We start from the raw sequence: 27,160 nt of genomic DNA, 5'->3' as shown, positions 1-27,160 counted from the left end.
TTTTCTTAGCCATCATCTGCAGACGGCTGGCAGGATAGAAGCAGCGGCTCACTTGGACTTGTTCACCAGGGAAATTGGAGACAATGATGGGGCTCTTGCCCAGAACCACAGGGGCTCTGGCCATCTTCATGGTAAGTCCTGTATTTTCCTAATAATCACAAACTTCCCTGCTTCATCCCTTGTTAAAGAATATTATATTTGATTGCTCAATCTTTATTATAAGTTCTAAAAGGAGTGCGGTGCAAATCCACACTTTAAAATGAAATTGTGAAGATTACCAATTTCCTTCTTTTGTTGTTTTCTGTTTATGTTATATTTTACATAGAAAAATAAACCGGAAAGAAATGAGTTTTAAAAACCATTTGGAATTTCTTTTTAGTTAATGAATTAAGTAATCTTAATCACAGGTTATATTTTCCACAACATTTTCACTTTCTTTAAAGTTATGCTTTTATTAGCTTTTCTAACCCACAAACAAGAACACAGGAGCCACTTCTATTTTCCAAGATTACATGTCTCTTAGCATATAGCTAAGAACTCTACACGCCTGGGCTTGATACCTGACATGCTTTTAAAAGTAAAAAATCGCAGAATTAAAATCAAAGCAGTGTTTGACTCTAGAGAAGTTGGGAGGATTATTAAGTAAGTATTTATGTTTAGCTATTATGTGCCAAAAGAAAATGTCAGCCTTTGGGAGTGGGGGTAAAGACATAGAACATTTTAAAGCCAGTTTTTCAGAAGAGAAATACTTCTGTTGATTGAGAAAGTTGTACATAGTATTATCTAAAAGAGAAACGGAATGTTACAGACTGTTTAAAACCTGGATGTTACAGTTTAACTTACTCCTTAACTGTGTTCTTATAGCAAAAAAAAAAAAAAAAAAAAAAAAAAGTCACAATATTATCTCTTATATGGAGATATCAAAGTAGTTAAACATACCTTAAAAATGAACATCAAAACAATTTCTAATGCTAATTGTAATGGTTTCCATGATAAGCTGTGTTGGTCTAGGCATCAATTTACCTTATTTCTTCATCTAAAAACATTGAGATAAATGGACTTCAAGAAGTCACACGAAGATAGATCTCAAGAAAGGACTTTCTTAGCTCTCCCTGAGATGATTATTATTATTGTTATTATTATTATTATTATTATTTTGAGACAAGGTCTGGCTCTGTCACTCAGGCTGGAGTGCAGTGGTGTGATATCAGCTCACTACAACCTCCGCCTCCGGGGTTCAAGCTATTCTTGTGCCTCAGCCTCCTGAGTAGCTGAGATTACAGGTGTGCACCACCACAACCAGCTAATTTGTTTGTATTTTCAGTAGAGATGGGGTTTTGCCATGTTGACCAGTCTAGTCCCAAACTCATGGCCTCAATGGATCCACCCACCTCGGCCTCCCAAAATGCTGGGATTACGGGTGTGAGCCTCTGCACCCAGCCTCTAAAATTCTATTTCTATTACAACAATGTGACTGTTTTCAGTACCTGATGAGTTTATTTGAAAGGAGGATGTTGTTCAAGAGAAATGTGACAATTGTATGACTTTCCCACCTTTCCAGATGGGAAATGTGGGAGCTGAACTCCAGGTAGTCTGATAATCCCTATGTCCAAGCCAATGGCAGAGCTCGGGAAGTTAGGGGCCATGCAGCATGGGCTGTCAGGATAGTGTTGCCATGAGGACATAGGATTGGGCCACCACAAGCTAAGGAGGCCTCTTTTTCTTCTGCTTTGACATATAGGCCACTCTCACTTACCCCTCTGATTCTGGAGTGACTGTGACATCCTTATATTGAGGCTAATTTTTATTTTTATATTCCCAATGCTTATTATATCTATCTTAGAGTGGACATGCAATTGTTTGAAGAATGAATAAATGAATGATTTAATGAACCCTCTCTAAACAATAAACCTCCCCCATAATGTCCCTATAATTCTAGTCATAAAGGAAACTATGAAATGACATACATTTGGTTCCACTCAGGAATATTTTACATACACACACACGCTATTTAAACAACAATATCACTTCATACATAATTGTTCAACTGAGTGGTCTCGACCTACTCTGTCCAATATGGTCCACTAGCCACATGTGGTTTTAAACCACTTGAAATGTGGTTGGTCTGAATTGAGGTGTGCTGTTTAACATAAAATATACATCATAATTGGAAGAAGACTTTGAATGAACAAAAGAATGTAAAATATATCATTAGCAACTTTTTATGTTGATTACATGTTGAAATGGTAGTATTTTGCATGTATTAGATTAAATTAAATATATTGTTAAAGTGCATTTCACCTCTTAAAAATGTTTTAAATGTGACTAAATTTTTAAATTATATGTGGCTAGCATTTGTGATTCTTATCTTTCTATTGGACAGTACTGGTCTACTATTAATGCTATTGATAGAAGGCAGGGTCAGTCAGGAGTGAGGCAATCAAGTCCTTATGGATTCAGTGAAATTTGAGCTGATTTGGGATAAGTATAGATGCGCAGGCCAAAAGGAGATCTCGTGGGTTGTCAGAAGAGTATAATCAAAGGCAGGCACAGTTAGGACATTTGCCTAAGGGAAATGGACACACCGGTTTGACTAGAATGACAGTTTGCTTTGGAGAATCTGGACATGAATTGGAAAGGCAGCTGAGGGTCAGATTGAAAGGTGCATTCTGTGAAGGCTCATGGAAACCTTTTACAAGTGGGGAGCCACCCAGAGTTTTAAAACAATGTGGTTATGGGGGGGAAAAGCAATGTTTTCTAAAGCATTCTCAGGTGGGAATGCTCATCTTTTGTTGTTGCAGGTGGGGTGTGAAAGTTGGCAGATGTGTTTAAAGGTTTTGTAATAATCCACCATCCATACATGGGTTGCCTAGAACAGTGAGAAATAATAGCAAAGTCATAGACTTAAATCTCTGGCTATGCCACTGACTCACTACAGGCTTTGTTTCCTCAACTGTCAAATAAGAATCATACCCCACCCCCTGTCTAATGAAAATGGCCATAGTGAGAATAAAGCAGCAGTGCATGCAAAACAATTTAAAAGTGCTGTGAGAAAGATGAAGTGGTTTGTACCCTCTAATTGTTATCACTTGTACTATTTTTCGTAGTGGGGTAATTCTTAATATCTTCTTCATATTGTGTCTTACTATCTTAAATAACCATGGATACCAGTGTTACTAAACCAAGAAAGAGCCTACATTTGTCTTCATCTAAACAGTATATCAAAAACAGTTGTCATATCAAATTTTAAATTGACAGGAAAAAATAAAAGCTGTATTTGGGAGGAGAAGAGATGGGGAATAACTGTCTACGTTAAAAAAATGTAATATTTATCAGTTTCTTGTGCTTGTTTGATCCATTTTATGCAAAGTAAAATAAACGTTTTTGAGGAAAGGACTCGTGGTTGAAAATGCTTATCTTCAGAGATTTAATCTTTTGAAAAAAAATTTATTTTCAAAGGAAACCATTGTGTTTCATAGTCCACCAAATTCAAAACAGTTTGTCATCCAACACTTCTATGAGCATTTGAACAATTTGCTATATAACTTTATGTTACTATATTAGGTAAAGCTTTCCTCACTAAAAATTAATAGAGATGTTTGAAATCTAAAGATTTTTAGAGTACAATTTTTTTAAAGAAGTTGGTGGTAGGAAAAAAAAGAGAGAAGTAGTTTAAATACCAAGTTTGAGTTAGCAAGTGCTCTAAATAGAGCACAACTATCTTCAACCACTTTGTTTTCTATAAAATATCTAAAAAAGAAAATCTTTAGAAAAAGAATTTTAGGCTAAATGGCCCAAATGTATAACAAAATGAAAAATCTCTGAGGTATCTCTTCTTCTCCTGATTGACCCAGTTTCTAGTACTGCTAATACATAGAAAAATAATGTCCTACTGAACCTCTCAAAAAGTTAATATTCTAAAATCAGAATAACCTTGCCAAGTGGTTCTTCCAGCCCTGCCTACTTGGGCAGAAGTCGGGAAAGATGTAATTACTTCTACCAATTAGCACTCCCTCTTGCTTCATACCTGAAACCGGTTTTCATCTGGAGCTAGAACACTCAGTGCTCATGAAGTTTCTCACAAACCTTTTAGCCTTTGGCTCTTTCTGTCCAGTTAAGAGTCAATCTGGTAGCCTAAGGTGAGGCCTTGCCTTGAGTAGTTCATCATAAGAAAATTATATAGACAACTGGTTACTATCCATAATCATAAGATGAATATTTGAATCTATCTAATATATACCTTTTTCTTGGAGAGCTGCTGTGCAGCTGGCTAGGTTGTACACTGCACAACTCCAGGAGTTGCATTCACATAAACTACAGTGTGAACAGTGCCCTGGCATTATTCAAGGAGCAACCTACACAGTTGTACAGTGGAGTACTATTTCTTTTCTCTTTCTCGTGGTCAAGAAAGAGAACATTCTTATGCACCTTGATAATGAATAATAACAGGTCACTTCATATAAAAATGGCTCTTTTAGCCTGGGCGCAGTGGCTCACACCTGTAATCCCAGCACTTTGGGAGGCCAAGGTGGGCAGATCACGAGGTCAAGAGATTGAGACCATCCTGGCCAACATGGTGAAGCCCCATCTCTACTAAAAATACAAAAATTAGCTGGACTTGGTGGCACACATCTGTAGTCTCAGCTACTTGGGAGGCTGAGGAAGGAGAATCGCTTGAACCTGGGAGGCGGAAGTTGCAGTGAGCTGAGATGATGCCACTGCACTCCAGCCTTGTGACAGAGCGAGACTCTGTCTCAAAAAAAGCCCTTTTATACCTCTTTTTGAAGTTTGGTGACAGAATTGGGTTAACATTTTATTAAATTTCAATGTCAATTTAATAAAACTAACTTACTATGGGCTAGGGCCCACCTATGTGCTTTACACCTAATTAATTTATTTAATCCTCACAACAAACCTGTAAGGTAAGTAAAATTAATATTCCTGTTGTACAGATGAAGAAACTGAAAGATTAAGGAATGTTCTCAAGTTATATGCTAGTACATGGTTGAGAGTTGGATTTAAATTCAGTGATTCAGAATCCAGTATCCAATTTTATATTATCATACTTGACTGCAGCCTACACAGCATTTCAAATGAGCATTTAAGAATATCCAAGGATATTTATTTTTCTTAGCATTCTGTCATGATACAAGGCTTAACTTTCTAAATTAATTGAGTTTACTCTAAAAATCAGTTATTGGAAATTGAATTCTTCACAAATAGTTTCCATGTAATTAGACATATATCAACTTTGTTCAATTAAGAAATTTGCCTTGATAAACACAGAGTTTATCGCAATGTTTAGGGTTTTTAAATTTTAAATTTCAACATATATAGAAAGCTGTGAGATATTATGAAATATGCTAATATGAATGATATTACTTACCTGTGTATATTTCATGACATTTTTCCCAAAAAAGTTTAATAAATACAAAATCATGTTTTAAATTTGGACTGATTTATTTGAATTATTTAATTCATTCTACAAATTTCCACAAGAATCCCCATACTAGAAATCAGAAGTGTAGTCAGGCCCTAGACCTGGCTGGGATGAGCTCCCTGCATCTAATCCATAGTCTTATGTTCTGTCCCCTGCCACACTAAAGTATGAGGTAACCCTAAACAAGATCTCAGCCAAAGTAAAGAGCAGGTGCTATTATAGTTGTTTTTTGTTTAATCTAGCTACCCCTATCCTCAGATTATATTTGTTGTGTACATACCATATTCAATAGGAACCTTAATGATATAACCATACACCTTTTTATTAACAAATAGAGCATATGGATATCAAATTGCTTTATTTCATATATTTTTAAAATTTAATAATTAGATTTGCTTTTGATAATATTTGTAACTCATATCTATACCAAGGCATTAAGGCTATATCAATGCTTTAAAAATCATATAATTAAAATTTACAAAATAACCAGAAAACAAAAAGAAACAAAAGTACAGTAATTCTCAAAATAAGGGAGGTTTACTCCACATTGGTATTTCCAATCCGGGCCACCAAAAGAGACAACTTAGTTCATTCAAATCATCAGAAAACTATGTAAACATTTATTAGCTTGATTTAGTCATTCCACCGTTTATACATACCTCAAAACAACATGTACATGATAAATATATACAATTTTGCCAATGAAAAGAAACAGATTTACAAACAAAAACACATAAATTGTTTTTAAAATATCCAAAATTATTATATTAGTAAATTAACTAAAACAAGTAGCCCTTATATAAATATTAATTAACTAAAATAACTTGTTTTTTAAAAAATACTATTGAAAATAATGTAAGGCTGTGATGTCCTGTAAAAATCTAAAGATCATTGCAATATTCAGAAATGTCTCCTGCCACCTACTTCCCAGGAAAACAGAAATTGTACCTTATTGTCTATTAGAAGAATCATTCTCTGTGGGGCTAGTCCAAGCATGATTCATATTTTCGGGATGACTCTCCAGTTTTCCTGTAAAGGGGAGCCTGCCTGGCCCATCCCTCCTCTCACGTGTAGCTGAGTCGTTCTTATTCTCTGAGAAAGGAGTTGTACAGTTACTCCCTTGCTGTGGTGTTTTCTACCAAGTAACTCAAGGTACTTGAAAAAAAGAGCAACAACGTTGGAAAATCATTTTGAGATTTGTTATAACCACAAGTAATTGTTCTTTTCCATGACAAATTTGAACACATATTCTTTGGAATCAAGGTTTCAGCTGGAATGTCTAGAACGGAAGAGTTCTGACTTCTTATGTCTGACATAATTACTCATTTGGTTCAGACTTGGACTAGTCTATTCATTTTAACCCCAGAAAATAAACAATGTAATAAATCTACATTGTTTCAGGAGCAACCACAGCCTTTGGCCAAATAGAAATCTGAATTGACTGTCATATAATTGTCTTTGTACCATTAGTTTTTGTTTGTTTGTTTGTTTTCTATTTATGACAACTTTCGTTAGAAGTTAGCAGTAGTTGGCTCACACCTGTAATCCCAGCACTTTGGGAGGCGAAGGCAGGTGGATCACCTGAGGTCAGGAGTTCAAGACCAGCCTGGCCAACATGGTGAAACCCCATCTCTACTAAAGACACAAAATTAGCCAGGTGTGGTGGTGTGCCCACGCCTGTAATCCCAGTTACTCGGCAGGCTGAGGCAGGAGAACCCCTTGAACCCGGGAGATGGAAGTTGCAGTGAGTCAAGATCGTGCCATTGCACTCCAGCCAGGGCAAAAAGAATGAAAAAAAGAATTTAGTAGTAGGTACCAGAGGTACATGCTCTGGAGTTAGGCTGCTGCGGTTGCTGTCCTATTATGGCTACTAGCTAGGGCAAAGTATTCATTGCCTCACATCTCCAATTCTTCATCCTTATACTAGGGCTTATAATACTAGAATCTCCTTCAGGTGCCTGCTGTAAGTATTACATGAGGCAATAAGTATAAAGCTCTAGGAATAGCAGCTGATACCAAAACTACACAATAAACATTAGCTACTGTTATTACTCTTCTAGTTTTTTTTTTTTTTCCTTTTAACTAATTTTCCACCATTATTTTTCTACAGATTCATCAGATAATCAGTGGATTAGCAAATACTTGTTAAGCACCTGTGAGGGTTACAAGAAAAAAAAAACTAACAGCACTGAATTGGAAAGTTTACAATTCTCCTGGCTTAGCACAGAAATTCTTTTCATGCTCATAAAACAAGAAATAATAAACTGTGGTAAACCATCATGGGCTAAATTTCATTGTACAGAATATGTATTATACAAACGCAGAAAAAGAGACATCAGTAAAGACAGTTTCAGGGAGGTTGTCGAAACTTGATGGATCTGAAAGGATGAGCAATATTTAAGTGGGTGGAGTAGAAAGAGGTAATGCATGCCAGGCAGAACAGAAGATGAAAAATGACACAGATGAACATCTCATATACTCTTGAGAAGGTGAAGACCCTAACTTACATGGCTTCATTTTACTCTCATTTAATTTTTTTTGGACCAATCTGAAAATTAAGTTCAATATTTAAAGTGAAGTAACAGAGCAGAGATGAACAGATCCATGCCTCACTGCAAACAGGGTTTGTGACTGGAATAGCAGATCCTCATCTTTTACGTTTTGTTCTCTAAACCAGACTGGTTCCATTCCATTCTTTTCACTTGTACAATTAGAGGAAATGTTCTGTAATTGCAGAGGACTAATACAGGATCGCCTTCCTACAAATCAGTTGGGTGGCTGATGGTTTCTAATAATCCCCTGTGGCCCCGTTCTGAAGCATTTCACAATGGTGCTTACCAATGTTTCCCAAAGTGATGATTTTCATAGCTTCTGGGAACTGTATGCAAACAGCCAGGTACGAATTGTCTGGTTGCTGCAACTGACTATTAGGCATAGTTTTTGCAAAGTCCAGTAGGTTCTTCTTTATATCATCAAAATTCTGTAGTCAATTAAAAAACTGGTGAAATGTGTTTATATTGACAGTAATATTCCTTTTCCTAGTAGGAACTTACCCTTTGATTATTGTTTCTTGAAACTTACTTCTTTTGAAATAGAAACAAATCACAATATGAACAATGGAATATAATAATCGGGATTATTCATTGTATGTAATTCCTTATTTGAAGAATTCACATTTAATTTGACTTTATTTAAATGTCTGCAGGTGGTCATATTGGTTCACGGAGAATTGCGAATAGAGGTAAAGTATGAAAAAGGTTTTTGTATTTAAAATAATAGTTTAGTTTAAAAAATTAAATTGTGTTTAGGAGAAATAAATAGTTAATATCTAAAATTATTCAGTAATTGTGAAAATAAATAGAACTAAAATTCTAGTAACTGACAATATTTAAAAACTAGTCATCTATAAATGTCATTATTATAATTTATTTCATGCATTCTTTTCCTCTTATCTTAAGCAAATCAACTGGTCAAACCCTATGGGCTCAGTAAGCTACTGTGGAGTATAAAAAGAAAATACAAAATATGACTAAATGCTAATATTAAAAATCATATAGCTTTGTAATTATTTTAGTTATTTAACATTTATCACTTGCTTGACAAAGTATCAAGGAGAGCTAATTAGACACCTAACAGTCTTAGAGATCTTGAAACATAGGGGGTTCCTCAACCTAGGTGTCTGTAATCAATATTCTAAGTAAAAATTACCATTAATTTGCATAACAAATGGAATCCCTTTTTACATAAGACGAAAGGTCAATATGACGAAGAGATGACTGTGCAACAAACTAAAAGAAGGCAAAAACGTGAATGGGTGAAATTTGCCAAACCCTGCAGAGAAGGAGAAGATAACTCAAAAAGAAACCCAATTGCCAAGGTAAGTTATATCGACAGGGGCAGTATGAGTTTTTAGAATAAATGTATAAGGTGTAAATTAAAATAATATGGCAATTCCAAATAACAAAATGAAGACTGGGGAGTCCACAGAACAAGTGAACTGGTATCCTCAACAAAATAGTACAATAATAATAATAATGAGAGAAAGAGAGAGAGGAAGGTAGCTTCTAGGGTTATGAAAAAGAATTGAGACATACTAACCAATTTTAACATAGAAGGCTTACTTGGATACAGAGTGTAGCAAACAAATAGGAAAAATAATGCATGTATAAGACACAGAAATGGTTGGGAGCAAAATTTGGATTGGCCATGTATTGATAATTGTTGAAGCTCACTGATAGGATGTATCAGATTTGTTATACTATTCTTTTTTGTTTGTTTGTTTGTTGTTTTTTTTTGAGGCGGAGTCTTGCTCTGTCGCCCGGACTGGAGTGCAGTGGCCGGATCTCAGCTTACTGCAACCTCCTCCTCTCGGGTTCAAGCAATTCTCCTGCCTCAGCCTCCTGAATAGTTGGGATTACAGGCGTGCGCCACCATGCCCAGCTAATTGTTTTTGTATTTTTAGTAGAGACAGGGTTTCACCATATTGGCCAGGCTGGTCTCAAACTTCTGACCTCATGATCTGCCCGCCTCGGCCTCACAAAGTACTTGGATTATAGGCGTGAGCCACCGCACCCAGCCTGTTATACTATTCTAACTTCATATGTATTTCACATTTTTCATGTTAAAAAGCTTTAAAATTACCATAATAAAAAGTAAATTATTTTAATACATATTTTAACCCTACCATATGATCTCTTTCCCTTTTTGTCTCTCTACTTCCCCCTATTTAAACTAAATAAATATCTTTTGTTTTTTAATGTTGTCAGGTAAAGAGGGAGCCTTTAGGAGTAACTTTGTCAATATTAAATGTCTGACTTTCTTTTAACATTTTAACACTATCATGTGGCCACAGTCTGTGCAAATATTCTAACACCAAAATGATTAGCACACATTGGTTCAGGCTGGTCGTCAAAAGCAACAGTTTGATTTTATTTCATATTCCTAGTATCTATCAAGGCAAAATGTAAATGGCACAATGTCAAAAAGAGTGAATCGAATAAACAGATGACTTTAGACTATGGAAGTGGGGGCGGAGAGGGAAAGGCTTGAGTAATGGTCACCTCAACATTTTGGGTATTTGGGACTGTAGATTACTTCAGATTACCAAGCAACCCAGAAAATTACCTACCGAATCTCTGGAGTGGGAATTGATCAGCCGCCTTTTGGAATCTTTGTTGTTGACAAAAACACTGGCGATATTAACATAACAGCGATAGTTGACCGAGAGGAAACTCCAAGCTTCCTGGTAAGTTTGGGTCCTCAACATTGGGCTACCCTTCTCCTTGTATACCATTGCTTTAGAAAGTGACAGTTTTCTACTGGTAAATTTAGAGGAGAGTTCAGTACATGAATCAGTCCACCAGCAAATAATGCTATTAGTCCCTCCACAGAGCCTTGCCTGAGGGAACACAGCAGAGGGTGCATGAGTGAGGGTTGAAATCTAGCATGCCAAGTGCTTCAGTTTGCCATGACACAGCATTAGCCTGGTGGAAGGGGCAATTTGCCCAGTTGGTCTGCCCAGAGCAGGCACCTTTTTCCACTTTGTCTACCCCTGGGAAACATTTATTCTTTGCACAAAATTTATGTATATGCCAACAGAGGCCTTATTATGTATATGCCAACAGAGGCCTACAAGTTTTAATAGTATGAAAACTAAGATTGCAAAGTAATAATCCACATTTCCCTCTGTTGCTAGATCACATGTCGGGCTCTAAACGCTCAAGGACTAGATGTAGAGAAGCCACTTATACTAACGGTTAAAATTTTGGATATTAATGATAATCCTCCAGTATTTTCACAACAAATTTTCATGGGTGAAATTGAAGAAAATAGTGCCTCAAGTAAGTCTTTTACAATACTTACCACTTTCAATTTGTCTGCTTTCAAATATGAGTACCGCTACAATATGTCATTCTTATAAACTAATTTATGCTCTTAATCAATTGTTTTGAAAAATAAAATTCATTAAGATAAATCTGGGTCTTCCTTTCTAAAATGTGTATTTGAGCCAATTATTTACTATCATTGTATTTCTAGGTTATAGTCTGGTTATCAGGTCAATAGTATCTTATTCTATATATACAATTTATATGAGCATTTGGCAGTCCCAAAGCTAAACAGGCAGCCTTGGGTAGCCTGGATGCATCAGCTGGGCTCTTTTAGGTTGTAAGGGACAGAGACACACTCACATTACTTGGATAATTTGCGGAAAGGGGAGAGTTATGACAATCTATCAAGGGAGAAAATTGAGATAGAATATAGCCTCAATCTCAACAAAGGTAAGGCTTAGAGAGAACTGAAGGTTTTTAATGGAAGGAAGCGCAGTTCTACCTGGTTGGGAGAGACGGAAAGAGATATCACAAGTGATATGCAATTTTTTGAACATATAGATGATTTTAGGATATTTAGAAATAAGCATCAATGTGAACTTGTTTTGAATATTTAAAGTAAACATAATGTCAATTGTTACATATTCTTTAACAAACATTTTCCTGTATTCCTAGACTCACTGGTGATGATACTAAATGCCACAGATGCAGATGAACCAAACCACTTGAATTCTAAAATTGCCTTCAAAATTGTCTCTCAGGAACCAGCAGGCACACCCATGTTCCTTCTAAGCAGAAACACTGGGGAAGTCCGTACTTTGACCAATTCTCTTGACCGAGAGGTACAGCAAAGCACTTGGGGGAACTTTCAAGAATAAAGGGTTTGATTATAAGAAAACCAAGAGAGGTGACTCCATTTCACCTGAAAATAAAAAAAAGAAAAGAGGTTCTCAGTACCTAACTGGGCTAATCTAGGGAAATTGTTTGCATTTCTGAGTCTGATTCTGGTGAGGCGAGATGTGTACTGGGCACCTGCAGAATCAATTGTACCCTGAACATACCAATGGTAGTTAAACAGGGTCAGTGAAAGAAGGCATTGACATAGACATACATGGACAAAGATTGAACTACGACTAACTCCTCATGTGATGGAGGAGAAGCAAGCGTCTTAGATGAAGGGAGAAATTTCTGTCTAGAATAAAACCTTCTTTTATATCACACTTTTTCTCCTGACTCCTTTTAATTTTATCCCTGCTTCTAGAGCACTAAAGAATCTCCTTCTCCAATCTCCCTCATTACTTACCACCAGCACCTTCTATCTCCACTACCACAGGCTACCCTGTCAGACTCCATATTATTTTTGTACAAATGGCTTTCCCAATAGACTAACAGAGAAGCTCCGTAAGTGAGCTTATTACTCCCACCCTACTCACTGCCCATTTTTGCTCTAAGGATCGAGTACTGTCCTGCCGTAAGAAGCTCACAAAAACAGAAAACCTGCCCTAGCCCCTTAAAGACCTCCACCCAACCATCCAGAGCCCCACAAATGTCTTCTACATAAACTTGAATATTTACACCTCCTTAACCATAGAAATCAAGTAGTTTCCAATTATAATTCTTAGAGATTGATTATTTTTCTTTATTTTTTACCCAAATTTAGCAAGCTAGCAGCTATCGTCTGGTTGTGAGTGGTGCAGACAAAGATGGAGAAGGACTATCAACTCAATGTGAATGTAGTATTAAAGTGAAAGATGTCAATGATAACTTCCCAATGTTTAGAGACTCTCAGGTATACCCATTGCTCCTTAAAGAATCATTTATATATATATTTTCTAATACTTTGAAATCCTAATTCAGTACTTGCCTGTTTGTTGGCTCTTATTTAAGTTCTCTGCACTTATCTTTAAAGAAATATGCTTTTTTAAAAATAAAAGAATTCGGTAATCAGAAGAAGGAAATACAGAATTTGAGAAATAAGGATTACCATTTAGAAGAAACATAATCCCTTCGTGTAAAACCTGTCATTGAGTCTTTAATTCTGCTTCTCGCCTTTTCAGTATTCAGCACGTATTGAAGAAAATACCTTAAGTTCTGAATTACTTCGATTTCAAGTAACAGATTTGGATGAAGAGTACACAGATAATTGGCTTGCAGTATATTTCTTTACCTCTGGGAATGAAGGAAATTGGTTTGAAATACAAACTGATCCCAGAACTAATGAAGGCATCCTGAAAGTGGTGAAGGTAAGGTCTGATTTCCCTTCACTGATTTAAAAAAAAAAAAAAAAAATCTGTATTAACCAAAACAATCATTTCTACGGATAAAATGTATTTATTTGTTAATATCACTTCATTATAGAAAACACATAGAAGCAGATTGAATTTTTTTTAATCCCCATAGAGCCCCATAACCTGAGGACAACCTCTCTTAACATCTTGAACTCTTTCCAAGCTATTGAACTTTCTGTAGTAAACACAAACACACTAATATGCTATGGGAGTGACTATGTATACTTTAAGCACATAGTAATATATTATGGCTGTCCATACTTTAAGCACAAGAAAGCAAAACACATTTCTTGACTTAATCTCATTCGCAACAATCAGATTGAAGTTAGGATGAGATAAGAATAGGTGGAATCATGGCTTGCCAATTTGTCAATCTGTTTTAAATGGATTAGCTACAGTCAGTAGAGAAGAAATTGCTACTCTTCCTACAAAATGGGAATGTATGAACAAAATCTGCAAAATAAAAGACAAATAATTGAGTAAAGCTTTTAATATTCTTGGCTATGACAGACTCCTTATCTGAGAGTGTGACCTGGGCCCCTTCCTTGGTACAGCACTTTGGTTTTTTTGGTTGGTTGGTTGGTTGGTTTCGGGGTTTTTGGGGTTTTTTTCTTTTTCTTTTTTTTTTTTTTTTTTTTGAGACAAAATCTCACTCTGTCACCCAAGCGAGAGTACAGTGGTGTGATCTTGTCTCTCTGTAGCCTTCACCTCCCAGGCTCCAGTGATCCTCCCACCTCAGCCTCCTGAGTAGCTGGGTCCACATTGTGTGATACCATGCCCAGCTAATTTTTATAGTTTTAGTAAAAATTAGGTTTCATCATATTGCTCAGGCTGGTCTTGAACTCCTGACCTCAAGTGATCCACCCACCTTGGCCTCCCAAAATGCTGGGATTACAGGCATGAGCCATTGCACCTGGCCTTTGGTACAGCATTTTGGATTCCATGGGAGCATCCTTATTTAAACCTTAAATCCAGTTGAGTGACAGACCATATAATGCCTTAACAAGGGGCTGCTGAAAGCTGTACATGCAGACCTTTGTTACTCTACTCTTCAGAACAAGTGCTACAGCCATCCCCACTTGCAAAGGTTTTGTTATAAACTCCCAGCAATGCCTGGGAGTGAGCTATTCTCTACCTCATGTATTGGTGTCATTCAGTCTCCCAAACTAGAAACGTGGCCCTTATCCCTGAATCGTGGCATTTCCTCACAGCATACAGCCTTAGAAATTGTCCTCTACCTTCTTACTGCCTGTGCCCTGGACTGGCTTTGCCTTTCTTCTCTTAGACGATTGCAGTCCCTCCTAATAGATATCCCTACCTCTTGTCTCTACTGACTTTGTTCTCCTCGTTCTTACCAGTTCGCCACCACATTTTTCTTAAAAACAGTTTGGATCCCTTACTCTTCTCTTTAAAACCATCCCTAGCTCTACACTGGCTATGCAGTTGGCCCTCAACCCTAATTACCAACTCAAGTCACCTGCAACTTTGCTCGGACAGTAAGGGTGTAGGAACTATTGGAGAAGCCCAGGCAGCAGTGGGTCCTTAAGCCTCCTCAGGTGACTCTACAGTCAGCCGGCGTTGCTAGCTGCTAGCCCTTTAAGATGAAATTCACAAGGCGATTTGCCATCTGTATTCAGCCTGCAACTGCTTTCACCTATGCCTGGGTAATTTCCCGGCATCCTTCAATACCCAGCTTAGATGAATACCTCTCAGGAACCCTTCATAGCTCTCCTAAGTAGAATTATTCCTTTGCTTTCACACACAGACCCTATAATCTCTTTTGCCTCTTACCCTTTGTATTATAGTTCCCTGTTTAGACACCTTTCTCTTCTGCTTCACTGGAAAATACTTCAGCACACAAAGCCAGTCATTGCAAAGTTAAAACTTAAATCCAGATCTCTTACTTGAATCACTGTGAGTGATATACAGGTGTAACCAATATGAGCATTTTCTCATCTCATCACTCTCAAAAAAAATGTACTAGTGAATGAAGAAAAGTTATCCTGGGGTTCCTCAGGCCTTGATTTGGGCCACCTCAATAAGGGGATCAAACAAATGGCTATCATGCAAGACCTTCTGAAAATGGGTCTACAAAGAGTTGCTGGGCCACCCACTTACTGCTTTGCAGGGGCCTATTTGCCAACCAAGACTGTGAAAATAGTTTGCCTTTCCCACCTAGGAATTTTTAAAGTCAGGAAAGACACCATTGCACATAAATCCAATGAAGATTCTGCAAATGACCGTAACTGCCAGTTATAAGAATGTATTAGGGGGCTTGATTTGTTCAGTCCTCACTACATCCTGATGAGGTAAGGCTTTTTTTTCAGAAGTGGAGAGGTGAGGATCAGAGAAACCAAACATTGTTCTCGGAGTCACATAGCTATTAAGCAGCAGAACCAGGATTCAAATCATGTTACCATAGCAAACTTGGGGTTCTTTCCACTGCACCTCAGAGCCTAAAGAGACTATGATGGTGTCTCTCTGGTCTGAAAGAGGTACCCTGCTTTGTAAATATCAGTACCAAACTGAGGTCTCATGAGTTAAGAATCCTAAATCTTTCTCTATCTCAACATTACAATAATTTCTGAGGCTGTTTTGGTATTTAAAAACAAAAGAATTCATTCACAGCATCTTGCATAGTGTGCTGTCATCATCTACCGGGTTTGCGGGAGTATGTTTTTGTGAAACTGCCTTCTAATTCTATTTTTTCTCCAGGCTCTAGATTATGAACAACTACAAAGCGTGAAACTTAGTATTGCTGTGAAAAACAAAGCTGAATTTCACCAATCAGTAATCTCTCGATATCGAGTTCAGTCAACCCCAGTCACAATTCAGGTAACAAATGTAAGAGAAGGAATAGCATTCCGTCCTGCTTCCAAGACATTTACTGTGCAAAAAGGCATAAGTAGCAAAAAATTGGTGGATTATATCCTGGGAACATATCAAGCCATCGATGAGGACACTAACAAAACTGCCTCAAATGTCAAGTAAGACTATTTTTATTTATATCTTATTTCTTGATGAGGTTTTAATCTATAAGCTATCACAACATAACACATAAACTATTATGTACCAAGAATAGAGATATGACATTGATAAAAACAAGAAACTGGGTAACTCAAGAAGTAGCACTTAGCTAAATCATTAGGTGATCATCTGACTGGACTGGAAGCAAAGATAACGTAAGCATAAGTTAAGTGGAAACCAAGAGAAGAATGCCTTAGCCTATCAACAGAAATGGGGAACATGTCTCATGGAAACTTACAGTTGAGCCTTACAAAGGAGTAGAAGTACACCATAAGAACATGTTTTAATCATATAAAACAGCACATACAAAGACATATATGCCTAAAATATAACGGCACCATGCAAAATAATTGCTATATTATGTGGAGCAAGGACACAGGTATTTTATTTTATTGTGCACAGCAGAGTTGGAAAACTCAGCTAATATATGCTTAAGAATTATGAAATATGGGCCTGGCACAGTGGCTCACACCTGTAATCCCAGCACTTTGGGAGGCCAGGTGGACAGATCACCTGAGGTCAGGAGTTCGAGACCTGCCTGACCAACATGAAGAAACCCCATCTCTACTACAAATACAAAATTAGCTGTGCATGGTGGTGCACGCCTGTAATCCCAGCTACTCGGGAGGCTGAGGCAGGAGAATCTTTTGAACCCAGGAGGCAGAGGTTGTGGTGAGCTGAGATCACACCATTGCACTCCAGCCTGGGCAACAAGAGCAAAACTCTGTCTCAAAAAAAAGAATTATGAAATATGGCTCATCCATGCTATGTTAATTTTCTGTTGCTTTTTATAAAAGCATATTTCCATGTCAACGTATATTAAATATGAATATACTAAATATAAAATGAGTCATTTTCATTAAATATGTAACATTCCACATTTGAAAGAAAACTATTTTTTTTTAATATTATGAAACAGGTATGTCATGGGACGTAACAATGGTGGTTACCTAATGATTGATTCAAAAACTGCTGAAATCAAATTTGTCAAAAATGTGGACCGAGATTCCACTTTCATAGTTAACCAAACAATCACAGCTGAGGTTCTGGCCATAGAAGGTAAGAAAACTATTTGAATCATTTTAGAGAAATGTTATTGTAATTGATGTTTCTCTATGCATAGATGATTATGATTATTCAACATATTATCTTTACCACTAGAGAGAGAGAATTATCTTTACCACTAGAGAGAGAATTATCTTAGGAGCATTGGGCCTCAAGTCTGAGGCAACTGAATCCAGGAGAGAAAACTAAGAGTTCCAACTTCTCAGTAGAGTTTGAACCAGCGAATTCTGTGTTAGGTCCCTATGGTTTGCAGTGGTTGAAGCAGAAATTTTTTGACCAACAGAAATCCCTGGGTTTGAGGGGAGGGGTGAGGATTCATAGACAAAAAACATCAGGGAAGCTCAACTTGAACGTGAGGTCCTTTAGTGAGGTACCTATAGAGACCTCATGTACTTTTATCATTGAACAATACAATTTCCTCTTCTAGAATGTTTTAAAATAATATTCATTGAGTATATGTGTTTCCCCAAGTATAAAATTAATTTATGTTGAAGGTAATAAAAAACATAGCCCCCCCAAAAAAATAAATATCAAAAATATTTCCATTTGGGAAAATAGGAAAAAAAGTAGTAAGGGTAACAACAGAAATGACTCATAATGCCCCCACAGCGAGATTTTTATTTCATTATATTTTATTTTCAGCATTTAAAATTTTTATTTAATAAACTTTTATATCTTCAGTATTAAAAATATATAATTTTTTATTCCAAATAAAAAATGTGTGCTTTAGAAGCAAAAACCTTTCACACATTGATTACAAGTGAAATCAACCCATTTAAGAAAGTTATTATTTTTGTGCTGATTTCATTTGAAATTAGTGAATTCATCATCTTACCGGTCTTGGGTTCAAGTATGTTATATTGTTTTTCAATTAATTATAATTGGAGACATCAGCCTGTTTGGTAAATTTCAATTTGCTTTTTACAAGATGCAGAAATAGGATGACATTTTTTTACTTCTGAGGATAATATAGTATTTCATGAGAAGACACACTAAGTTGGCTGCAGAAAAGAGAAATGTAAAGATTCTCCCTTTTTGTACAACTTTGTTCTATACATTTCTTTAACTCTAAAACGTTGTTCTTACAGAATCCACGGGTAGAACTTCTACAGGCACGGTATATGTTAGAGTACCCGGTTTCAGTGACGATTGTCCAACAGCTGTCCTCGATAAATATGAGATTTGCAGTTCTTCACCTTCTGTGGTTGTCTCCGCTAGAACACTGAATAATAGATACACCGGCCCCTATACATTTGCACTGGAAGATCAACCTGTGAAGTTGCCTGCCATGTGGAGTATCACAACCCTCAATGGTGAGTAACAGTAAAGTTGCTTCTACAAATGCAAACTGCTCCTTTATATTTCCAGAAGGATAAGGAAGATCATTTAAGAGGAGGTCCTTCCAAAAGTAACTTGAAAAATTCTTTGCAATGAAGATGTGGTTGTAGCCTTGTGAATTATTTCTCTTTTCAGAAGAGAAAAGGAATGATATGCTGTTAGCACCATTCAATATTTTATTTTGAATCCTTTTTAGGGTTCATTTGATATTTTAACATTTTAAATCTGTTTATTTCTACTTCCATAGTGCACCCAAAAAAAAGATTAGAGTCAGGCATCTAGGTGGGGCACGGTGGCTCATGCCCGTAATCCCACTACTTTGGGAGGCCAAGGTGAGAGGATCACCTGAGGTCAGGAGTTCGAGACCAGCCTGGCCAACATGGTGAAACCCCATTTCTACTAAAAATACAAAAATTATCTAGGTGTGGTGGTGCACGTGTGTAATCCCAGCTACTCAGGAGACTGAGGCAGGAGAATCACTTGAACCCAGGAGGCAGAGATTGCAGTAAGCTGAGATCGTGCCACTGCACTCCAGCCTGGGCAACAAGAGTGAAACTCCATCTCAAAAAAAAAAGTCAGATATCTAGTTATCACAAAGCTGTTTAGATTTCTAAATACTAAATACATAAACTTGTTCTAATGGAGCAGTCTATGAGCAGACATGTAGCATGAAGAAGTCAGCCTGCTCAAGGCTCACAGGGAGTACCACTTACACTGTCACTAATCAGGAACCTTGAGAGCATGGTGGACTGAAATTTGCAAACCCTTTATCCAACAGGGAGGAGCTAATTCATTCTTTCTCTTTCCTAACCTTTATCATACTTATTTTACATTGTGCTTTCCAGAAGTGTCATAGAAATAGACATTAGACTTCCTAAAAGTCTCCATCCTTTCTGGATTTTATAGTGATAATGAGATCACTTCAAACCCTTAGTAAACTCACTTTTCCCTAGCTCCTTTCTGAACCAGCCTTGCTTCCTTTCATGAATGTACATGCTGTTAAAGCATGTCCTTCAGTCCTAAGTAGCAGCCACTGCCAGAGTTACCAAAAGGATCCTGGTATCCATGGTCATCTTCCCTTGGGCCCTCACACTTCTGGCATAAAGATCTATCTCCAAACTGTGCATGTAGCATTTTGCTCCAAATGAGTTTACTGGATACGTGACCAATGAAGAGGCTGCCAAAAAAAGATCAGAGAGGGCCAGGATGTGGCACAAGACACACCTGCCCAGGTGTGACTGGGCAAGGCAACAGTGATTAGACTAGGTGGGCAAGGCACAATGTCAAAGGGTGTGGTGGGATCAAAAAGGATTCAAGAAATGCAATACTGAACCTTACAGGAACTGTTGTGGGGTCCACTTTAAAAAAGGCAACATAGCAATGGGAGATAGAAAACAGTCTATTCTCAGGACTCAGATAGGCAATAGGCCATCACCACAAAGAAATCCCATATCATAGACCTGCAGCTCATGGTATAAGAACTGGGAAGAGCAGTTGAGGTAGTAGCAGCTAAAGTTGAAAGTCTTGATAAGTAAAACACAAGAACACAGAGTCAGGAACACATACACACTCAGAGGGCCACACAAGTCCGAGGATGGGTGCAGACATACAAGAGAGTGGTTAAGCCCCAGAAGAGGAGTGCCTGACTCTAAATGATGCTGCCCATCTTCTTCAGTGGGAAAAGCAGAGTAGAACTGAGTTTCGTGGGGGAGAATAATGAGCCTACCTGCAGCAGAGAGGACAAGGAGGCAGGTATAGACAGATTTACCCACTTGAACCAGTTATAGTCCTCATCACTGCTCAAACCTCTCTCTATTATCAACCCTACTGTTTGTGGCAACTCTAACTCTGCTAATGAAAATAAGTAGTAAGAGCGTAAGACACTGCTGCGGTTGGAATAGGTCTTCCAAAGCTCGTGTGTTGAAAACTTAATCCCCACTGCAACAGTGTTGAGAGGTGAGACCTGTAAGATGTAATGAGGTCATGAGGTCTCTGTCCTCATGCATGGATTAATGGTGTTACCATGGGAGTGGGTTCATTACAGAAAGAGTGAGTTGTTTTAAGGGTGAGTTCAGCCCCCACTTGCTCTCCTGCTCTCTTGTCCTTCCGCCTTCCACCATGGGATGATGAAGTTCAAAGGCCTTTATCAGATTCTGACACCTTGATATTGAACTTCCCAGCCTTCAGAACTGTGAGAAATAAATGTATTTTCTTTATGAATTATCCAGTCTGTGATATTCTGTTATAGCAACATAAAACAGACTGAAAAGACACCTCGTCCCACTGTTGATTTGCATGATTCTTTCTCTACAGCTACCTCGGCCCTCCTCAGAGCCCAGGAACAGATAGCTCCTGGAGTATACCACATCTCCCTGGTACTTACAGACAGTCAGAATAATCGGTGTGAGATGCCAGGCAGCTTGACACTGCAAGTCTGTCAGTGTGACAACAGGGGTGTCTGTGGAACTTCTTACCCAACCACACGGCCTGGGACCAGATACGGCAGACCGCACTCAGGGAGGCTGGGGCCTGCCGCCATCGGCCTGCTGCTCCTTGGTCTCCTGCTGCTGCTGTGTGAGTATCCAATGTTTCATTCTCTGTTGGATGGGGTGTCCTCATTTGCAAAGGCCTCCATGCTGCCCTGCTCATCTGTGTAATGGGGAAAGAATATTCTCTGATGTTTTATAGGTAAAGCTAGGGGGAAATGGCATTTTCAGAAAGAATCTGAAATGTATAACATGTCACTTGCTAACAGTCTATATTAATATAGCAACAGAGGTTATATATGTCAGACATTTAGAAGACAGCACGAGCTAATCAAGAGAAAAGCAAATCATGAATACTTTCTACACACTGTTAGTAATGTTCATGGTCAAAATTATGGCTTTATCCATGAGTGTGACACTTTCTAAGATGTTTTCTCCATATTCATTTCATCTCATGAGACTCTAAGATAAAAAGAGAACACTAGTCAAACTTAGGGAAATACAAATAGGGTATCATAGGCTAATATTAATTAATAGCATATGATGTTAATATTAACCAGAGTTTTCTGGTTAATTACTGTTTACTAAGAGATAATTAGAGACTAGATTGCCAAAACACCATTGTGCCCACCTAAAATCTGGACCATTCTGGTCATATATTTATCTGTGTATTCACCTGACACAATATACATTGTGTGTATTCACCTGACACAATATACATAGCCCCAAATGTGCAAATAAATGCAATAATCATAAAAATATATAAAAGAAAAGGATTGAGGAGCCAAATAGCCACTTTCACCATACATCAGTGCCTATTTTAAGACAACATACCAAAAAAAAAAAAACAACAACAAGAAATGATCTACTCTGTCTCCTTCAGTTTCATAATCCCATGAAATTTTAGTGTGCTTACTGTACCAAGTTTCATTTGTAGAAACTAATTTTGGCTTTCATTAGGAATTTTCTACAAGTATTTAAGGTACTGTATTTTCTTTGTAACATTTCTGACAATTATCACGTTAAATAGTTCCTAAATTAGTCAAGTGTTTTGATGTTTTGTTTTGTTTTTCACTAGTGGCCCCCCTTCTGCTGTTGACCTGTGACTGTGGGGCAGGTTCTACTGGGGGAGTGACAGGTGGTTTTATCCCAGTTCCTGATGGCTCAGAAGGAACAATTCATCAGTGGGGAATTGAAGGAGCCCATCCTGAAGACAAGGTAAACATCCAGTTCATAAATTATTTATTTCAATTAAATAGAAAAAAGGTTTGATTTACATTGAGATAGGAAAAGAGGCAAAGGGACATAAAAATAAGAGATTTCTTGACCTTCAGTTTGAGAGTCAGTGCTGAATAGATGGAGGCTTTTAGGATTTTAGCTCTTCAGATGTCAAATCATAAAAATGGTTATCCCTGCAAGAATTTGCATTTGTTGTAATGTTATCATTTGCAAATTTGCAAGGGGCCACGTGTCACTATATTGTTCTGAAATCTAGTGCACTTTTAAATTAATTTATTTTTCACATGGTTTGCAGGAAATCACAAATATTTGTGTGCCTCCTATAACAGCCAATGGAGCCGATTTCATGGAAAGTTCTGGTAAGTGGACATAAAATATTTGAAAGCAATGGTGAATTAAGTGAGAGATATTCAAAAATAAGAAGTGGTTAAAATTATCTTCTTAATAATTTCATCTGTGTGCACGTCAGGAGCTGTTACCACTGAAATGGAGAAAAGCTGTTTTAATATTCTTATATTAGTCAATTCCCTGACATGTCTGGCTTCAATAAATTAATTTATCCATTGATGCCACCATTTTCAATATCTAAAGATTTGTCATACTTTTTCCAAACTTTAGTGAAGTATAGTTCTCAATCAATTACTAGTTTTTTAATTAGGAAAGACTTCACACATATAGAAAAATGTAAGGGAAAATATAACAAACATCTATGTATCTACCACCCACTTTGTCTATTCCAAACATTGGTCACATTTTCAGTTGAAGTCTCATGTGCACATCCTCAATCCTGTTCTCCTTCTTCCTTCCCCAGAACTAACAGTATCCTGATTTCAGTTCAATCACTAATTTCTTCATTCAGTCATAATAGGACATGGTCACTTATGTTGTCATACAGGTCATACAGGTGAATTTGTTTATTTCTTTGGTTTTATCAAGTGGCTATTTCATTAATATTATCTGAGTGCCACAACTACTCAGTGAACTAAAAGAACAATAATAATGCCTAATATTAAAGTTTTGCTTAATTCCATACTTAGATTGTTTTCAAGTGTCCATCCTGCACAATCCACATGAGATTTCCCCAAATATGTAACTGTCTTCCTTTATCAGATGCTCCAATCCTCACCTGCTTTTCCCATTAGAATTACATAGCAAGAGCTATATAAAGAATTATCTAGAAAAAATAACTTTCCATGAAAGCATAATGTAAAGGTAACAGGCTGAATAGTCGTGATTTGTTAAATTCTCTTTAGGTACCAAGACATGCTAACTTGCATGATTACATTATGTATGTTTCCTCTTTGATTTCCATACTGAGCTCATATGACTGCTGAATTATAATGTTTTTTCATTAAAACGTACAAGCATTGCATTAGAAGCTTCCCATAGCTGTGTACTAAATATCCTGTCTTTTCTATTTCTGGCTGTTGTCACTGAAAATCTTATTTCTTTGTACATTTTTTAAATTAGTATATTTGTAGAGCTTTTTCACCCACTTATATGCCCTCCTTTATGACTCTCACTTAACACACTGTGGGATGTTATCATCTCTAGTCATATAATTGTATTTTCTCCCACTTACTTGCTTTACGTGGTGACTGCTTATAGACACCCAAGACCTGTTCTATAAAAATGCAACAAATAACAGCATAAGATATTACAGAATGTTCTCCCTTGTTTTTAGAAGTTTGTACAAATACGTATGCCAGAGGGACAGTGGTGGAAGGCACTTCAGGAATGGAAATGACCACTAAGCTTGGAGCAGCTACTGAATCCGGAGGTGCTGCAGGCTTTGCAACAGGGACAGTGTCAGGGGCTGCTTCAGGATTCGGAGCAGTCACTGGAGTTGGCATCTGTTCCTCAGGGCAGTCTGGAACCATGAGAACAAGGCATTCTACTGGAGGAACCAATAAGGACTATGCTGATGGGGCAATAAGCATGAATTTTCTGGACTCCTACTTTTCTCAGGTAATTTGGTGAAAAGCTTTGTTTCTTGGTTATCTTATTTACATTAGAGATCTTTTTATTTGATTATATACTTCAGTTTTGTAGTTCTTTTTATTTACAGCTTGTTAAAATGTAAGAAAAAATGGTTTATTAGTTTTTTTGCCAAAATAATACAGATAACCTAAGGTAGCTGTCAAAATTGGGTCACTGATGAAAAGAAGAATGGGAGCCAAGCATAGTGGTACATGCCTGCAGTCCCAGCTACTCGAGAGGCTGAGGTGGGAGGATTTCTTGCCCCCAGGAGGTAGAGGCTGCAGTGAGCTATGATGGCACCACTACACTCCAACCTGGGTAACAGAGTGAGACCTCATCTCTAAAATAAACAAATTAATAATAAAAGAAGAATGAGTAGATAACCACAACATGAAAGCATATAGCAAGTAGCATCTCATTCCTCCAACTGAACAAACAACTGAGGGCAAATCTCTTTTATATGAGAATTTCCAGCATCTTCCTTAGGAATACAAATCAGTTCACTTTGTATTTCCTATACCATAAAGGATATCCAAATACCTGTGTGTATATTTTCCTGAGAGAGTGGTATAGTATTCACATTATCAAAAGAGTCTCTGTCTAAAAAAGTTCAAGAACCACTGAATTAATGAACCCCAAAAAAGGGGAGGCAAAAAGAACAGGATGGAAGATCAGTGATGGCAGGAATGACATGTCAGGAAGCATAGAACAGAAAAGGAACATGGGTACAAAACAGACAAGACTTTGAAAAGTAGGATGCTTGCCTCTCATTTGATAACCAAAGATTAGTGGGCAGACAGGCGTGGTTAGAATGGATCTCACATTGAGTTTTGGTATTGATACTGGTAAGTGCCAAGGTCTGACCTAGTATCCAAGCAGACAAAGAGTGATACTGTGTTTGAAGAAAGACTGCGGGGAAGGGGAGAAAGGGAGGGATTGTTTGAGATGAGGATTCTTGGGATATTTCTAGGTGGGATGTGTGTTACAGTCACAGGTCAGGCTCCCACAAGGTTTGTAGAATCTAGACAAAGGTTCTAGCCCAATTTTGAGGGAATGTCAACCATACTTTTGTCCAAACACCAGATAATTTTTTGAACAAGATTGTTAATAGACAGTGTCCTTTACTTATATGGATTACCTAATTTGGGTATTCATAATCCAAATGAGTTCTGCAAACAGTATTATATTGTTCAATTGACTCTTTCTTAAAATTCATTTTTTCCCCACTTTTTCTCTGTCTTAGAAAGCATTTGCCTGTGCGGAGGAAGACGATGGCCAGGAAGCAAATGACTGCTTGTTGATCTATGATAATGAAGGCGCAGATGCTACTGGTTCTCCTGTGGGCTCCGTGGGTTGTTGCAGTTTTATTGCTGATGACCTGGATGACAGCTTCTTGGACTCACTTGGCCCGAAATTTAAAAAACTTGCAGAGATAAGCCTCGGTGTTGATGGTGAAGGCAAACAAGTTCAGCCACCCTCTAAAGACAGTGGTTATGGGATTGAATCCTGTGGCCGTTCCACAGAAGTCCAGCAGTCAGGATTTATTAAGTGCCAGACTTTGTCAGGAGGTCAAGGAGCTTCTGCTTTGTCCGCCTCTGGGTCTGTCCAGCCAGCCGTTTCCATCCCTGACCCTCTGCAGCATGGTAACTATTTTGTAACGGAGACTTACTCGGCTTCTGGTTCCCTTGTGCAACCTTCCACTGCAGGCTTTGATCCACTTCTCACACAAAATGTGATAGTGACAGAAAGGGTGATCTGTCCCATTTCCAGTGTTCCTGGCAACCTAGCTGGCCCAACACAGCTACGAGAGTCACACACTATGCTCTGTACAGAGGATCCTTGCTCCCGTCTAATATGACTAGAATGAGCTGGAATAGCACACTAACCAAATCTGGATCTTTGGACTAAATTATTCAAAATAGCACAACAAAGCTCACTGTATTGGGCTAATAATTTGGCGCTTACTAACTTCTCTCATAAACTGATCACGATTATAAATTAAATGTTTGGGTTCATACCCCAAAAGCGATATGTTGTCACTCCTAATTCTCAACTACTATTCAAATTGTAGTAAATCTTAAAGTTTTTCAAAACCCTTAAGATCATATTCACCAGGAAATTTTCCTAAACATTCTTAAGCTTCTATTTTTCCACTGCCAAAGGAAGGTGTTTATCATTTTAAAATGCAATGTGGTTTAGTGGATTAAGCAGGAGCGCTGGTTCTTATCTCCGTTGCTTTTTCTTATATCATTGATAATGATGTAAGAATCACAAGGTATTTGCTAAAGCATTTTGAGCTGCTTGGAGAAAGGGAAATAGTTGCAGTAGAGTTTCTTCCATCTTTTTGGTGCTGGGAGGCCACACATGGGTCTTTTCCTCAAGCTAAGGGGTATAAGCTTATGCATTAAATTTGCTACATCTATATTTCACATATTCTCACAATAAGAGAATTTTGAAATAGAACATTTA

At 37.6% G+C, this 27,160-nt stretch overlaps 1 protein-coding gene across 1 annotated transcript; it reads left to right on the top strand.

Annotated features, from left to right (window-relative positions):
• On the top strand, positions 1-27,160 carry DSG3 (desmoglein 3). Its single transcript, XM_023207491.2, has 16 exons — positions 1-131; positions 8,646-8,681; positions 9,189-9,317; positions 10,530-10,685; positions 11,136-11,280; positions 11,944-12,110; positions 12,929-13,057; positions 13,326-13,511; positions 16,272-16,543; positions 17,503-17,642; positions 18,737-18,961; positions 21,300-21,560; positions 22,551-22,690; positions 23,007-23,070; positions 24,396-24,679; positions 25,935-27,160. Exons 1-16 carry the CDS (start codon positions 84-86, stop codon positions 26,547-26,549), a joined length of 2,997 nt encoding a protein of 998 aa, XP_023063259.1. The 5' UTR covers positions 1-83; the 3' UTR covers positions 26,550-27,160.

The sequence above is a fragment of the Piliocolobus tephrosceles genome, chromosome 18, assembly GCF_002776525.5.
Source record: "Piliocolobus tephrosceles isolate RC106 chromosome 18, ASM277652v3, whole genome shotgun sequence".
Taxonomy (NCBI): domain Eukaryota; kingdom Metazoa; phylum Chordata; class Mammalia; order Primates; family Cercopithecidae; genus Piliocolobus; species Piliocolobus tephrosceles.
Note: the sequence above shows the minus strand (reverse complement) of the source record. Positions and strands in the feature narration are given on the sequence as shown.